The 17850-nt window shown below is 43.8% G+C and overlaps 1 protein-coding gene across 2 annotated transcripts in view; it reads left to right on the plus strand.

Annotated features, from left to right (window-relative positions):
* The window catches only part of samd12 (sterile alpha motif domain containing 12), an 86285-nt gene that overhangs the window by 8208 nt on the left and 60227 nt on the right, over positions 1-17850 (plus strand). For both annotated transcript variants that reach the window (XM_062410586.1, XM_062410585.1), the window contains exons 2-3: positions 8207-8415; positions 16999-17128. In XM_062410586.1, coding sequence (XP_062266570.1) covers positions 8207-8415; positions 16999-17128 — 339 coding nt within the window. The remainder of the gene's footprint in view (positions 1-8206; positions 8416-16998; positions 17129-17850) is intronic.

Genomic DNA, 17850 nt, shown 5'->3' on the forward strand with positions numbered 1-17850 from the left:
TTTTTCTGTTTCATTCTCACTTTCTTTTTCATCCCTTCGCTCTCTCTCTCTCTCTCTCAGCTTTTCTCTTTGCCTTTTTTTTAAATGTCATCCTCCTTTTCTGCTTCTTTCGCAGCGGATAAAAAACATTTGAAGTCGAGCACGTCCACGCCGGCTTGACACGGGGCCGACCAATCCAAGACCCTGGAGCCGCGGGGGTCGCGTGGGGGGGCATTCTGTGAAGTTTGAGCCCAGTTAACTTTTGATAGGATGTCAGGCTGAATTAAGAGCCCCACAGAGAGTCGGGCTGGCCGTCTGACTCGGCGCTCGACTTCACTTTGATCCACGCAGTCAGTCCTCGTGGTCTCAGCTGCTCACACACAAACATGACACGTAACTGAGTGCACATGAGGAAGAGTGAAATTTAAAGGCTTTTTTAAGTGAACTCTAATTCCAAGCTGCCACGATGTTCTTAACACGTCTAATAATTACACTCGTGTCCCCGAGGTCAGTTTGGATGCTCGTGTTGGACGCTCTGTGCATTAATGAATATACATCTGAGCCACTAGGCCTTAAAGGACCTTGACAAGAACGCCTCCAGATGTCACGTCTTGTTAGCGGGGGGGCGACTACACGTGTTTTACCAGGCAGGGCTTATGCAACAGGCTGGAACACAGCCCCTGCTGCAGTGACCTGCTGAGCTGCATACAAGACGAGTTAGAATAAAACCACATAAACTGACAGAAAATGAGCTAAAGCACAAATAATCTGCGTTTCTACATAAAGCCGTTTGAACTCTAATGAAGCGTGTAGAGGCAATAAACTCATTCATGTTTATGCTCTTAAATCCGGCGACGAGAAACCGCGTCGACTCAGTTACCTGCAGATCACCTGCCAGCCTCTTAAATCAGATTGTGGGGCCGCCTCATGAATTTTAAACGCCGCGGGCGAAGCTATAAGAGCCGGTCTGATAATGACTCTCAGATCCGTCAGGTTAGCGGAGTAATGCCCGACTTACTTCACCGTTTGAAGCGGAAACGCCCCCGCGCCATGTGAAGTGGAATTACCTCGTCAGCTCGCACAACCTTGTGTCTGTGACACCCGTCCTGTGAGAGTGTGTGATCTTTCTCCTGCAACACAACACTCTGTTAACAAGCTGTTAAATGAAGGACACGTGTTTAATTCTGTCCTTGTTGTGTTTTTGCAGCTCCACTTCGACTCGAGGGCTTTTCCACCCTTCAGACTTTTTCTGGGGTGAACTTCAGCGCCGAGAATTAACTTGTCGTTGCACCAGTGGAGCTGCTCATTGGCCATTAAAGTTGTAAATGTCAGCTTTAGGTGTCGTTAATGAAGGGATCAGCTTCACAGCAATACTGGAAAGAATACGTCAAGCTTACAAAGACCTGCGTCTGCTCAGCTGATCGATGATCTGTTCTTATGCAAATACTATTGAACAGATTTCCATGACACCTGGTGGACGGATGGGACTCGAGCCAAGAGGGAGCTCAATAGATTCTGGCCCGGAATCAGTAAACGGGCAGCATCCAGGAATTAATTTAAATCTCTTTCTTTAAGGTTGCAAGATCGGCAGTTTTTAGACATTTTCACAGACTCCCAAGGAACTAACTCATGGATATTGATGAAAAAAAAACCTGGGAGATTCAGTGAACTGATCCAGTGCAAATCTGGAAAGCGGCATCATCTGGATTTAAGAGGTTTCATAAGGAGACTGCTGAGAAAACCATCCTTTGTTAAACTTTACATTTGGATCTGACGAATGAAAGAATGAATAATCAAGATGATGATCACACACCAGATTATAACACTTGAAACATTTCAGCACGTCTTTGCACAGATCTTGATTAATACAAAAACCTCTTGAGATCCATCCATTCATCCATTATCTCTACCACACTCATACTTTCACACGTATTAATAAAGTGAAGGGTCTGTGGTTAACGGTCACATCCAGTGAGTGGGGACTACATTAGACGGATCATTAGATTCAAAAAGAGTAGTTCTGCCGGGTTATGTAAAAGGAACAAACGAGAGGAGATCATTCATTCGTGCACTTTCTCCTCTTGTCTGTTGAATTGAATCACACTGAGCAGAAAGCTCCTCCTTCGGTCCTCAGTCCTCAACACCCTGGACTGGAGGCGCTGGGCTCCTCTCCCCTTCAGAACTATTCTAATGAGTGCTTTAGTGAGCATGTAAGGATCTGAGTGCGTGCTCTGTCCCCGTCTGATGGAGACACTCGTCCTCCGGGGACGAGCTGCACTCTCCTCACATATTCAGTCTTGTCACATTTGCTCTAATTTGGAGAGCAGTGCATGGAGTCACCTGACGCCCCCCCCACCCTCTTGCAGATTTGCTAGATTCGCCACCTTCTCAGAGCTCGGTGAGAATCAACAACACATGCAGTGTCGAGGCTTTTTTGCAGTTACGTCTGAGTACGTGCAGGGTGGTGCAGAAAGATGGAGCTCTGAGAACCACAGACTGTAGAAGGTGTACAGCTCTCCAAAAAGTGTCTAGATCGCCCCCTGATGGCTGGCTGCAGTATAGGTCATAAACACAGCCTCCTCCATGTTAGTAGATGGGACATGGACTGCACATATGCAAAGTCAAGGTATCAGAAACAATTTTGGGAAATTTATATCAGAACATCTCTTGTTCTTAACACACTAACGTTTGTCCAGATGGTCATTTTTCCAGTTTTGGTTTAATTAAATGTTCGATGGTTATAAAGGCGGTGGTAAAAATGTCATGATTGACACCTGAGACTGACTCACGATTGGTCGAGCAAGTGTCTAGGGAGGGACTTTCCAAGTGTCTCTGTCTCCAAATGATGTATTCAGCTCAAGATGGCAGAGTTTGAATTTTGGATATTTTAGCTTCATTTCTGAATAGTGGGAAGAAACGCACACGTGTACTGCATCTTAATAAACAGTTTATAGCACTGTGAAAAAGATGCACCACTGGAACAGGGTATTTTTTTTTTTTTACCTCCGGCCATGTGTCGGGCACTGATTTGTGATTCAGCTCCGAGCCACCGTTCACATGTATGAAGAGGAACAGCTGCGTGCATGACTGAAATGTCATTATGCTAACATCCTGCCAGTTTCTGTGCCAGGACACCTCTTCAGATTCCCCAGAGCGTCTGCTGGCACAGTTGCTCTGTTGTTTCGGGCTCCACTGCGCTCACGTCTTTCATGTCCCGTTTTTTCAGGACTATTGACGGAGGCTGGTTCACCCGGTCTCTTCTGCCAGATGTCCTGGATGGAGGTGAGAGAGCGACGGCCCGGTCGTGGCTGCGGTGCAGAGTCTGCACGTTCTCCCCGCTCCTCCGTCTCCCGGCTTTGTTTCTGGGTCTCACGGGGGATTGTGCTCGCTTCTCAATTCATTCTGCTCCAGTTTGAGAGTCAGCCAGAGAGAAGAGATCACTCCGAGCCTGAGTGCCCACACAGAGCCCACTTCACTGTTGATTATGGGCCCTCTAATGGTTTCCCTTTGAACCAGCTTGCACTCTGAGGCTCCGGAGTTCACACAGAATAACAGCGTTCGGCTTCTCCCATTGCCCCCAATTTGAAACGTCTTCTTTCAACTGGGTTTGAGCCATGGAGGCTTTGTTATGAGGAGACAGGAAGACATGTCAGTCCTGATTCTTTCTTCTTCTTCTTACTCTGTTGATACTACTTTGAATTGTCAGTGAAGGAATTCGATTCATCATTCAATCATCTCATTAATGATTCCTCACATTTTACTACCAAGAAGTAAATTATATGTAAATCTGCCACGAAGGTACACATCTGATACAGTGAGCTTTAAAACTAAAGGTCCTTATATTCCACTGTGAACATATGAGACCTTAAACTGTTAATGATTTAAATGTAAACTTATTTCATCCTGAAACTTTCCTCAGCATTTCTTCTGAATTATGTTTAACCAATAATCAGTGATGTGGTGCAACAGCGTCTCAACTGCAGGTGCTTTCCCCAGGAACTAGGAACCTTTGCAGGATCTTAAGTTCCAGGGAAATGTTTTTACCATCTGAAAAGTCCCTGCGCGGGGAAAGTACCGGAACATTAAGTGTGAGACTCACCGCACTGAAGATGTCTGATTGGTCGAGTACTTTTTATTTCAGCTTGTCAATCCATAAAATCATTCACATGTTTTTAAAAATGCTTCGTTCATTGTATTCATCCCTTTTTCTGATCAGCAGCACCATCGGAATTTCCTCCAAATAATGGTGTTGCTCTCATGAATCCATGGTTGTTGCATTTATATGCATCGTCCTCTGCATTATCGCCCCCTGCTGGACCGGAAAGGATCAGATTGTTCTTATATCATCAGGCTAATTTGCTAAATCTCCACTGGACTTTAGATTTGAAGAAAAACTCTCGTTCGAAATCGGCTACAGACTAAATGTGGATCCAATAGTTTATTCTAATAAAGTAGAAAGTCAGTCTCCCTGTGTCTGACCGACAGCATGGATAGAGTTGATGTTCACATGTTCTCACCATACTCACGAGGTTCTCTTGGGCAAGGCTCTTGACCCCCACCTGCCTCTTTTAGGACAGGAGATCGGATCAGACTCAGGTTGATAAAAAGTGTGAATGATGGAAAAGGCAGAAGTCTGTTATAGCTGGTTAAGATGCTGTCTTACGAGGAGACGTTCAAAGCGTAAACCAGGTGCAGCATCATGTCGTGTTTCTGCCGCATCGCTCGTCTGGTTTGTGTGATAATAGAAGACCTGCTCCTAACCTGCTCCTCCAGACGAACACAACGTTCCTGTCAGCTTCTATTTTTCAAATTGGATTGACTCGTAATGGCTTCTCGTCTAAAACCAGGCGCAGTTATTAGAAGAGACAGAATCATGTAAAAAACTAATCCAATTCTTTATGAGTCTTCATCCGGATAACGGGGGATGTGTTTATCTGAGCAGGGATGATGCTGCTCTGTAACGTCTCTGTGTGCGCTCCATTCATTTTCTCCCCCCATTCTGCTGAATATCATTGAGAGAGGGTGGGGGGGGTATCTCTCTCCCCCTCACCATGGTTGCACGGCGCATGTCCGGGAGGAGAGAGGGATGAATGTGATGGAGCTATTTATAGTAACTGTTGCCGTTTAAATAAAGCCTTTCTCCAGCTCCGAGCTCCTCATTCAGCCACCACTCCTCACAGCTGTGCCTCCTCTTTGTGCCTCCTCCCTAAACCCTCCCATCATCCCTCTATCCCTCTATCCCTCTATCCCTCTATCCCTCTATCCCTCTATCCCGTTAGGCTGTTTGTACCGTTGTTCAATGCTCTTAGCAAAAGATGCATTATACATTTCTCCTCCAAGGGGTGGCACACTGAATTGAATCGAAGCTAAGAGGAGGAAGAGGAGCAGGAAGAGGAGGAGGAAGGAGTGACCTGTGAGGGGAGGAGAGGGGGAGAAAGAGGCAGTGAGAGCGAGCGATGCTTCGTGCTACGCATCTCAAGTTGGTTTTGTGATTTCTCGTATCACGGCCTCTTCCCTGTCGGGTCTGCAGCTCGGAGCAAACACAGCAACTGGTCATAAGTCACCTTGTTATTCTGCTCAATGCTGTTTGGACTTTAGATGTTTCAGGGGCTGTGATGAAGCTTGTGATGATGAGATATTCAGACATTACATTTAGCTCTGCTTTCACAGCCTGGTACAGAAGTGTTATTGCCAAAATTATAATAGTAATATAGGTAATAACCTTTTTATTAGGTTGTTTATAATAACTGAACTGTTGTAGCTTGTCAGAGTTGATTTTTAATGGATCAGTAAATGTGTAACCTTCTCCAAGGTCTCTTTAGTTAAAACTGAGAGGTTGTGAGATAAAGGCAAATTTTACGTTTTCTTTTCTTATAGTTTTTCCTCTTTGAGCTTTAAACAGAATTTTGGAAAATGGCACATGTCGTTGTCGGACAGTTTATTATTCTCACACTCCTGCTCCTCTTATGTGTAAAGACGGCCCAGATGTTCTTCCTGTTGTCGTTGTCTTGTTTCACTTTGTTGTGTATCACTTGTAGTAATTACTCAGAACAGAGGGGTCTGAACTGAGCCTGTAATTGGCTGCTCTCCTGACGGCTGCAGTTTGGAAAAATTTATGTCTGACACAATTTTTTTAAACCTCAGCCAATTTGGAACGAGGTTGTTCCTCGAGGAGCATCAGGGACATTCAAATATGTATTTACTGCAGCAGTTTGATTCCTCCCCTTAGACACCGTGTGCATCTAACATCTTTAATTCACTGTTTCTAGTCTGAGAAATAGTTTTTGTGGCCGAACCCGATGTTTTCCTCGAATACAGATGTGCTGCAGGAAATATCACAACCCAGCCAAAACATGACCGAACCCGACCGGAAGCCAAATAACATTTCAAACAGTGTCTAACGTCACGATTGACAGCTGAGACTGACTCGCCATTGGTCAACCGCGTGTATCGGCTCCACCCCCCCTGATGGCTTCAGACTCCATGTCTGGATAGTTGGAGGAAGTGGAGCGGGCATCGTCCATCTTTATTTACAATCTGTGATTTATATGAAGATGAGCTTTTCTTGCAGATCTTTCAGCTTCAGTCGTTCTTTATAAACCACTAAACGAAGCAGAATGTACTTTTGAAAACAAATCCCTTGGAGCTTTTAATCTGCAGCTGCAGTAGAAACCAAAGCAGCCTTCAGGTGTGATGTAAAAAGTCCTCGGCTCACTCTTCCACAGAAGCGAGGCGACTAGTGGACGGACTCCACGATGATGCGTGATGACAAATGGTTGATTTGTCATCACAACTCAGACAACACAGACAACTCGCTGCTGCCTGTCTCCTCTGAGGCTGCCTCCCTGCCTGATGCGACCAGAACAGAGCCTGAGTCCAACACTTCATATGAAAAACCAACCAAAAAGAGTCACTTAGGAGGAAAATGACAGGTTTAGAAGACATTTGGAAAACACCAGCGTTCTTCTGCTGACGTGGGACATTTTGTATAAATTCTCTAAACATAATCATGCACACGGCTCCCCACATTGTTTTTAAATGTTGTTTGAGGTTTTTTGAAGTTGTCTGACAATTTGTCATAATGAAGTCTGGAGACTGTCGCACATGCAGGTGAATGAAAAAATGACGTATCATCGCTTTCAGTTCAACTTTATCAATCTAAAGGGATAGTTTGAAATGTCAGCAGCTCTTTCTTTTTTCTTGTGAAGGATTCCAATTTTCGAACTTCTCCCAAGTCTCCAAAATTGACCCAAACACACTGTATTTGATTAACATTTGCACAGCGTGGATGTGAGAAGCTGTTTGTCTGGGAGCGACGTGAGCTGTGTCCTAACTCCAGGCTGCACTCGGAATCTGGGCTTTTGAATTAATCATTTCTTGATACCAGAGAAGTGAGAAAATACCAGGATGGTTGAATGAATATGTAATTCACCGAAAGTACATTTTATTTAGGAGAAAAACACACACACACACACACACACACACACACACACACTAACCTTACTTTTGACTAAGAATGTAATATAACTTTTGCTCTTTCACCACAGATTCACTGTTTGTTTAAGGTTTTGTCAACAGTAGCTAACCTCAGACCTACTGGTCAAACAACACCAGTAACCAAACTCCTGAGTCCTGAGTGTTAAACTGCTGGTGTGTTGTTAAAATAAGTTAATTTCCCATTAAACAGTTTATAGCTTAACTATGATTTGCTGGTTTCATTTGACAAACACAATCACATTGAGGTTTGTTGTTGATATTATCTGCAAATAACATATGACACACTCTCTGCGATTTGTGTAGTTTTGAATCGAGAAGCGGCTTCAATGGACAATCAGCCATCATTTATCTGTATTTGCTGCCATCTGGTGGAATCTTAGCAGTAGAGCATTCAGTGTGAAGAATTTCATCAGTACAGAAACATGCTATTATAAACTAGAATGAATAATCAACCCTTTAAAACTATAAATGTGAAACCATTAACCATCATATAAGCAAAAAGTACTTGCTATTACTACAATTACTACATTTCTACAGAAACATTTAACTTCTACATGACCTACAACCCAATTAACCATTTTTAATGTTAATTCAAAATAAGAGATTAGGACACATTAAAGGTATATTTACCAAGACCGGATTTGTTCATTCCATAATGAAAAATACTTGCGTCTCCCCTTGTCTTTCACTCATCAAGTAATTTATGTTTTTTGCCATTTCCCTCTCACAGCTGTTCACTGCAACCTGAGCCAGAATGGCATCGACCACCAGATGTGCCCGGAGGACGTGACCTCACAGCTGGAGGGAGAGGAGGAGTCCGTGGACGGGGGGGCCGTGCTGCTGGACGACGACAGCCCGATCTACCAGGATGTCAGCCCGCCCATGTACCAGCGCCGCTCGCCGCCACACCGCTCTGTGTCCGAGTCCGAGCTGACCCGGGTAAGAGCTGCTGACTGACCCAGGATCAGGGATGGAAATAGAGTTTACTTCTGTGCTGTTCAGGGTTTACAGTATAAAATAAAATCACTTTTGTAACATGGATAATTTATATCTAGGGTCCTTTTTAGTTTTTATTGGCAACTAGGAAAAATTGATAATTCTCATGAAAAGTAGATCTTTTCAACCGTCTTCTCTCATGTCCCTCTGGATTATTTTATTTCGGGATCAAATCCTGTTTTTTATTCTATGACTCGACAGCACATACATTTGATATGAGTTTTACAGATGAGTTTGTAAGGGAAATATATTCAAGGTACATTGCCTTTCAAATTCACTTCAATTAAAATCCTGTAATTTTCTAGTCTAATATAAGCAGTAGAGGCTGAATGTCTTTTAAACACATAAAGCCTAAGTTGTATCATAAAGTAACAAAGTCAATAAAACACCTACATGAATATATCCCTCAATCTGAAGTTTCAGTCGAACATTAAAAACTTTTTTAATGTGTCTAAACTGCACAAACTTTATTATCTAGTCTCGATCCTGAATCATTCATCTTTCGGCCACTGGGGGGCAGCAGAACAAGCTTTAAACAAAAAAACATGTAGTCAAGATGATAATGAAGTTGTTCTGGTGAAAACATAACAACTGTTTGTAAACAGTTGCTTATTTACACATTTAGCAAAATTAGCGTTCAGGTGTAAACAGTTTGTTCTACTGACGGCTGAGTTCTGGCTCTAGAAGATAAACGCTTCCTGATGTACATAGAGTTTTCTGTTGTGGTTGTGTACAATGTGTTTATTAGTATTCTGAGGAAAAACTGTAGTAAAACGTGAGGTTGTTGTGTGAAGATGTTGAAGATGAACATGTTAATATGCCTAACTGGGTTAGTTGGGTTTAAACTTACTCCCAGTAAACATGTAGAGCTTTGTTATTGAAGCCTCACGGAGCCATTGACCTGTTTGCACTGTGGTGTTTCACCTCTTAACTGATTTGATTGTATTTGTGGTCAAATTACAAAAACATCGACACAAACATCCTCGTTCTGACACAAAAAAATCACACAAAACAATAATAATAAACCCACTAATCCCACAGTTTCCACACATCAACATCTCCAGTTCAGACAAAGACTCAAACTGGGAATAAACAGTAAAACACGAGATGTTTGTTTCAGGCTCAGCTCGGCCTCAGTGGTTCTGATAATAGATCAAACAGCTCATCAGCATCCCAGAATGAATTCCTTACTTCATATACGGAAATAGGCCGTGGACAGTGGGAGGGGAATAGGACTGACACACACACACACACACACACACACACACACAGACACACACTTAAAGATAGCGGAGATGATCCTCTACGTTAGCATGTGGTAGTTCTGAGGTGACAAGTATCGGTATCACACGCTATCTGCTGTGGTTTCATGATGTGACTTTAGATCTCAGGGTTATTCTCTTTGAAGCAGACGCGTGAGTTGCATTAGACACCTGGAGGGAAGCAGTGTATCAGCGGCAGGAGCCTCGGTCTCAGCGTTGTGTGTCTGCGTTGTGTGTCTGCGTTGTGTGTCTGCGTTGCACTTAAGAGGGAGACTTTCTCTCTTCTGAGGGAAATTCAATAGATCAAGTGCATGAAGACTGTAATTGTATGAAACTGTAATCCATCCTCAGTCCCGCAGCCTCGGGCCAGATAGTATTTATTAACGCTCGATTTTAATTAAGTGCTCGGTGAGATGTTTGCTCTTAAATGATGAAGTCACAGAAACGGCAGCTTTTCTAATATGACACTGAATCAGGTTGAAAGGGAAAATGTGAGGAATTAGAATAAAGTTCTGGATTTGATTGCCAAGCTAACTTTGTTAGTTTTGATCGTAAAATGTAAATTTTGATATCCCAACACTCCAAAAATTACCTTTTTGACAAATATTTGGCCCTTTGACATTTCTTTTTAAGGTCGCTCAATGAGAATCTTGACTTTTGACATTTCTAAATGATATTCACTCATTTTATTTTGAGATAAACAAGTGTCTGTAAAACTACAATATCTAAAGATACACAGATCCAATGAGGGCTGATACTCGGGGGTCACTGCAGTACTTTTATTTCTTTACTTTGAGAAATATGAGCATGTTGTACTGATCCAGGATCCATTAATGTTCTCCATCGATACACTGCTCTCAGGTCAGATCATCAGTAAACATGATTTAAAGTATCATTGTGGTGCTAACGGCTCAGTCACAGATTTGTCCACAGGTCCTCGTAGTTTTATTGATTGTTCATCTTATTGATTCTCTCATGTTTTCCATTCCTGTTTATTCCAATAAAGTAAATCCCAAAGATTAACTGATGAACACAGGGTTGCACAGGACATATTTATTACACATGTAGATTTCTGTATATTATAATAATTCTTTATATTGGTTTTACTCTCCTGCTTCACCTTCATTTGGTCCAAAATGCTATAGAATTATTACTGGTTCAAAATTGGGACCACGTAACATTAATTCTGGCCTCGCTGCATCGGCTTCCTGTCTGTTGTTATATTGATTTTAAGATTTTATTGATAGCAATTTACAAAACCAAGCCCAGATTTGACTGACGATCTAACCTCATGAGCCTGGACGCCATCGTAGATCCACTGCTAGAGTGAATTGTACATCTGTTACTGCTTTAACATCCAAACATTATATTTTTTATAAAATTGTATTATTTAAACATAATTTATAACATTGTCTAACCGCTTCTGTAACTTTATTGTTGTTTGTTAAAATAAAGTGCTAATATTCTTTTCTACAATACGGTAGAAAAGAATATTACATTTGTCAAAAATCTAAAATTTTAAAGTTTCCCCATCAAGTGTGAAGTTAACTCATTAATGATGGCTCAGCACATTTCATGCCACCTTCTGGAACTTTATATTTCTACTATGAACTCCTGGTTCCCACGCAAATAGCTTTAAGGATTGATCTCCCCTGTTGCATCAGGATCGCTGACTACGACAAAGATTTGATTTTCATGTTGAGCTTAATTTTTTAATGATCCCTAAATTAGCTCCTAATAAATGCGCGAGCTGTAATAAACCCAGGGGCCTCAGTGCCCACCACACTCCAGGGCCCTTCAGCTCATCACATCAGCAGTTAGGCTTCATTTTCAAATCTGTGATTAAAGCTGACTCCTGCGCTCGGATGGATTTTGCAATCAACGCCGTGGTTCAGCCATTTATTAAACATGAAGCATAAGGACTCAGTGGAAAGCCTTAACATCCTTAACGAATCAGCTCGTCTCCGCCATAATCAATACCAAGCCCAAGGTGGAGATGTTTTTGTTTTGGTGCTTTATGGACCCCTGTCGAATCCCAAGGTCGCGACCCCTCGAGGGAAGAGGTCACGTGTTCTTTACTTTGATGTGTCCAAATCCAATTTCAAACAGAGGCCTCTTTATGAAAGGCTTATTAAGTCAACGGGCATGGTGTGCTGATCTCTGGTCAGCCGTCCACAGCTCGGCCCCGTCCATACACACACACACACACACACACACACACACACATGGACCTATCTCTTTCTCATCCCCCTGTTCCTGTATGTAACAGATTAATTAATACAAGGGGATTTTCATCTCCTTCCAGCTCCGGCCTGGAGAAATAGAACGAGGCCGAGGGCGACGGGAGCGAGAGAGGCCATGCCAGAGCTGTTAATGAGCCGAGTGGTGGGGACGGGGACGGGGACGGACGACACTGGGCTCCGTGTCTCAAACAGACATTCACTCAGTCAACATGACACTAATGGCGGCGGAGGCCCCCCCCCCCCACCTGCGCCTCTCGATGCTCAGAGGCAGCAGTGTGTGCTCAGGGACACTAGAGGGTGCTGTGTAACAGCGAATGGTTTGATGTGAGCAGCTCCAGGATATTAGTGATCCTCTGCTGCTCTTTAATATTTATAGTATAAATTGGGAGGGGGGGTAACAAGAGTCTGGGTTGAATTTCTGTGCAACACTTTAACATTTCCTTTTACTTTAGCCCCCCGTGTTTAGCATTAATAAGCAGTATACACTCAGAGGCCAGTTTATTAGGTACAGCTTGTTAAAACTAATGCATTCTTGTTAAAATGTTTTTTTATAGAGATGCTGGTTCAACTGTATGATTGTCTGAAAGGCTGCAGTTTTTCATGCTCCTTTTTTTTATAAATGCATGACTGAGATGTGTGAGCCCAAACTCACTGATTTGAGTGGGGCTGGGGGATTTTTTTTTTTTTTTTTTTATTACTTTAAAAGACTGAGTTTTGGTCTCTAGTGAAAGTTGGTGATTTAAAAATGTCTAATTGGCGAAAATACTGCTCACGGACAAAACCATAAAGGCGTCTCTGAATCTGCTTGTCACTGCTTATCCCTTCTTTATCATAATGTGACGTTTGTTCTCTCCACCAACTTGTCGGAACAGGAAGGGCAGTGTCTCTGTTTTTTGTTGTGCACTCATGAAAAGATGAGACGGGAGATTCGGATTTAGTTATTTTTTTTAGTTTCCTGGTATTTGCATAGATGTGTTTTAAGATGCACCTCAGGTCTGAACCCACCTGCAGAGGAAACCACATTGCATCGTGTGACTGACGGATGTTTGTTGTTTCCAGCGGTCTTTCCTTTTTGATTGACTGACTGTTAAAATATTACGTGTGTCACGTCGGGATTCACCTGCGTGTGTTGTTAAATAGAATAAAACCAACATGGAGAGAGAGGGAGGGAAAAACCAGACGTCTCCGGCTCACCAGTCTTTGTCCCCTGCCTGCGCCCATGAGGTTGTGTTTTTTGTGTATTTGTGTGTCTGTTAGTTTGCAGCAATGTCTGTTAATTTGACCTCAGTGATCCTCAGCGCTCGACTGTTGAAATGCAAACAGTCTAAAAGACTTTTTTATTCTCAACACCCGGACGTGCACACAAGAAAGCAGCATTTTTACACTTTTTCTAAACATCTGAAAAAAAGCTAAAGTTCAAAAACTCCACTTCACTAACTCGATTGTCTCATGAAATAAACATCACACCTTTAGTCTCTTTGAAATAACGCTGTTAACTCAGAGTTTACCCCCGATGTTCCTCACGCACTCGGCAGCGCCACGTCTCAACTCGTTGTTTTTTTCTCGAGCTGAAGAAAAGAGAAATGGGATTCTGTTGTTTTTGATCAGTGCTCGTAATGAAGGCGGCTCCGCGGCTGTAATGTGATTCGCTCTGGAGCTACAGCTCATTGCAGTTTGAGTTTCTTGTTTTGCATTTGCACACTCAATGAACTCTGCCCACTTCTTGTGTCCGGGGAGAAGTCCGAGGTTGAGGTCAAACATTTTGGTGACTCACAAAACTCTGAAAAACTAAAGGAATCTCTGCAGCCGGTGAAAAATCTGAATACATTGACAACCAATGTCTTTAAATCTGCTTCTTTACTAACATATTTTATTGAGTGTAAAAAGCCGTTTGACCCGACAATCAGCTCCACGATCTCCGATGCCAAAATGAAAACCATGGGGGGGGGTTGTACTTCTCCTCCTGCCAAGTTCACACACTCTGACACATGGTGTTTGTCTCCCTGACGCCTCCCAGTGCTCTTCTCCTCCCAGCTCCTCTTTTTTCCCTGTATTTCCAGTAAACGGTATTATTGCTTAAAATCTTGATTAATTCAGCCGAGAACATTCATACTGGATCTTTAAACTCCTCCCAGTATAATAATAAGTACGATTACATGCTTCATTATGTATGTGATGGTTTCTCCACCGTGGTCGTTAATGTGCTGGATGTTTATTTCAGACTCTGGTGCGTGTTGCTCTCGTTCGTGCACACACCACCCCCCCCCCCCACCCCCACCCCCCCGAAGGCTTCCTTCTTTGTCTTTAATTTTTGAGGTTGTCCTTGCTCCGTTGCCAAGGTAACGTGGAGAACACCGCGAGCTGCACTGGGCTTTCAGATATCAATTAAAGCCAAGGACACAACCAACACACGTTGGCTCATGTGGAAAAGGATTTGTTTTTGTGTGTGTGTGTGTTTGCATACGTTGTATTCATACAGTGTAGGTGTTTAAGTGCCTGTGCTGCACATGTGGTTGTGTGTGTGTGTGTGTGTGGGTGTGTGTGGGTGTGTGTGTGCGCCTGCTCCCAGATGTCTTCCACTTAGAAAATAAAGGCGGCTTCTTCTTCTCTCACCCCGCCGCTGTCACTCAAATCTCTAATTGGCGCGGAGTCTATGTGGAGCTCTTTGAGAAGGACTGTTCTCCCCCCCCCCCCCCCCCCCCTCTGCTGTTTCACTCTCCAGCCTCTCTGGCTCCGCAGCCAGGCAGGAAGCCACCGGCTCACCTATTGCACCGGGAACACAGCTACCGGGCTAATTCGGTGCAGAATGTAAAACCAGATGTCCATTGACTCACAAATGTGGTTCGTAGGAAAATTAGAGGGTCTCCTGTGTCAAACTCTGCTGCATCCACTCCTGGAGCTTTTATTTTTTTCTCACTTCCTCTGCCTCATCTGTCAGTCCCGCCATTATTCACACTCACCTCTCTGCAGCAGACACTCCTCTCCTCTCCTCTGTCCCTCCACTCCTTCCACACCGTGGCCCTCGCTCTCTCTGTTGTCGCCTCTGGCTCCTAGTCGGGGTTAATTAGCATTGAGTGGAGCTGTGTTTAATGGTTAATGTGGTCTCTTCCTGTGATACGGCTGCCACCGCTCCCTGCAGACTCAGCATCCATCCGCACAGGCTGCCAAGCAATCGCATTAAGAGCGGTGGCCTGGCCTCGCCCGCCGACCTGCCAGCTTTGGCTGTCTGTCACTTCGCCTACCTGCAGGGGGATTTCAGACCATATGCCCAAACAAGCAAGTACGTCTCCCCCAATTTCTCTTTCTCACCAGGATGGTGGGTGAGTGGGAAGGAGGCGCAGGGAAGGTGGGGAGTGAGGTGTAGTACCTTAATAATAAGAAACAGGTGAGATGTATAGAGAGAGCGGCAGATGAAAGTTACAATATGTGTGGGAGGGGGGTTGGGGGGGAAGAAAGACAATGTGATAGATCTGCCAGGGACAGAGGAAGATTGAATATGGGTGAGAGTTGTGCGATGGGGTGAGGAGCAACGAGGCAGAGCAGAGGAGGCGCTGCCGTGTACCTGCTCCTGCGAGAGAGGGGAGCAGGGCGGCCATTGCTATGCCACGCCACGCTGCAGCGGGGGGGAGCAGGCTGGAGTGGAGTGGAGTGGATGTGAAATTTTAATCACCACTCTCTTTCTCGCTCTCTTTCTCTCTCTCTCTCTCTCTCCCTCTCTCTCTCTCTCTGTGTGTTTGTAATTTTAGTCGCCCCACAATCAAAATCAAAAGCATTACCAGCAGTTTCAAGAGCAGCCCCTTCAGCAGGCGGCTGCCAAACCACCTCCTGTGGAAGTGTTTCCAGAGCAGTAGACATGTGTATATGTACACATCTGTATGTACTTTATGTGTGTACAGTCAGATACTAATAGAACCGATTATTTCTGACCCCACAGTGGCCGAGCAAGTCTTGGATCAGCCTCTGTTTGTATTAGTATCTGTCATCGACTGCATATGTAGAAATTAATCCAAAATATCCTGCAGATGCATTTGGAGTCTGAGTCTGCACGGTAGCCGACGTGTTCGACCAATCAGGAGTCAGTCTCAGCTGTCAATCATGACATTTTACCTTGTTTTTATCGCATCAAATAACTAAAAAACATACTGTTACCTGAAATGTTTGTATTTAACATGCATGCTTACTTTTCGCTTGGTGCATACCCTATAACTAACATGGAGGAGGCAGGGTTTACTCTAGTTGTCCCCAGAATTTAATGGTTTGTTTCTAGTTTTTCTATTTTGTTGATTTTTAAATGAAATCAGTGCAAAACAACATCGCTTGCTGTTGGTTCTGAGGAAAATGTTCCAATAACAGTCCAGCGCTGCAGCAGGACGACCTCGCCGATGCACTTCTCAGGCCTGAAGGATGTTTACAATGTGATTTAGTGAGAAAAACAGAATTGTAAACAACATCAGACTTATTCATATTTAAATCTTCCCAGGGTACTTCAATGCTGGGAAGAGGCTGTGCACCATTAAACCAAAACTCATCGTCCAAACAAACCTAACAAACTGGGCCAAATTTACTCTTCTATCGCTCACAGGAAAAAACAAATTGTTCTCATCTTCTCACCACTCTGGTCCGGTTCAAATTCCTCTTCTGTTCTTTTTTCCTTCCTTTCAAACTCTTTTCAATTAAATTACAAAATGGATCAGGTTTTAATTTTTACCTTTTAACTACAGTTTGACGGATGCAGGAATAAAACTCTTCAGATTGTATAACTGTCTCTTTATTGACTATCCTGGAGTTTTGTTATTAGTATTACAACCAAGATTAAAACTTTAGTGATCTTTTCAGAGTCAATGTCCTAGAGCAGCGAGTAAATATTACACAACACAATCAGCCTGATGGAGGAATCCAGGCCCCATAAAGGTGTCACATGACTTCACTCTGGCCAATCGGTGGAAAACACATGTTAAACGACATTTTATTAGCTAGTGTCTGTGAGAGTTTCTGAATTGTGATGTTTGTCTGTTTTGCAGCCGGGGTACGTGAAGCTGTCCAAGCCCGTGGCCCTGTGGACCCAACAGGACGTGTGCAAGTGGCTGAAGAAGCATTGTCCCAATCAGCACCAGATCTACAGCGACTCCTTCACACAGCACGACATCACAGGTGCGTTTCAGGTTCTTGAAACAACTGGAGCAAAGAGTTTACGTCTGGAAACAGCTCACGGTTCAGTTTCTGCATCTTAATCAGGTCCAGTTCTTTCCTTTTGACACGAGTTTAGAAAAACCCACAACTTTGACAACCATAATATTCAAATCAAGTTTGCAGTAAAAAAGTAAATCGTCTCTTTCATTTAACTCTGCCGCCATTTATTCTCGTCTCGATCTCATCCGTAACATCCCAGGTGCACTCTGCTCCCACGGCCGCCTGTGGTCCTGCCACCCGGCCTCCCCCCCCCCCCCAGTGTCGGCATTTCCACTTGCAACAGTCGCCACGTCAATCACTCCGCTAACGAGGCTCCTCAAGGTCACCTCCACACTGCTCTCCGCATAGCAACAGACGACCATTAATTGGCGTGCACTCAGTCTCTCAGTGCACGACTGATCGTATTAATATGTTTATCTGTCGCTGTCGTGGACCTCCCCGACTCGCCGACTGGCTGCTGGGGTCAATCGCCCGGTGGTCGTGACGAGTGGCGTAACGACTCGCTCTCCCGTTTTACCCTTTGATGCATTTTGACTGTTATACGTTTACGCGGCGGGTTCAGAGATTTAACATCGTCTGTTTAATGGGGTGAAAATATGAATCTCTTCAGCTCAACTCGCACATATTTCTCATCTGCAGCTTCGGGGTCCGGGAGATGATCCACAGTTCATTGCGTGGTTGGT

The sequence above is a fragment of the Platichthys flesus genome, chromosome 17 (assembly GCF_949316205.1).
Source record: "Platichthys flesus chromosome 17, fPlaFle2.1, whole genome shotgun sequence".
Lineage (NCBI taxonomy): Eukaryota > Metazoa > Chordata > Actinopteri > Pleuronectiformes > Pleuronectidae > Platichthys > Platichthys flesus.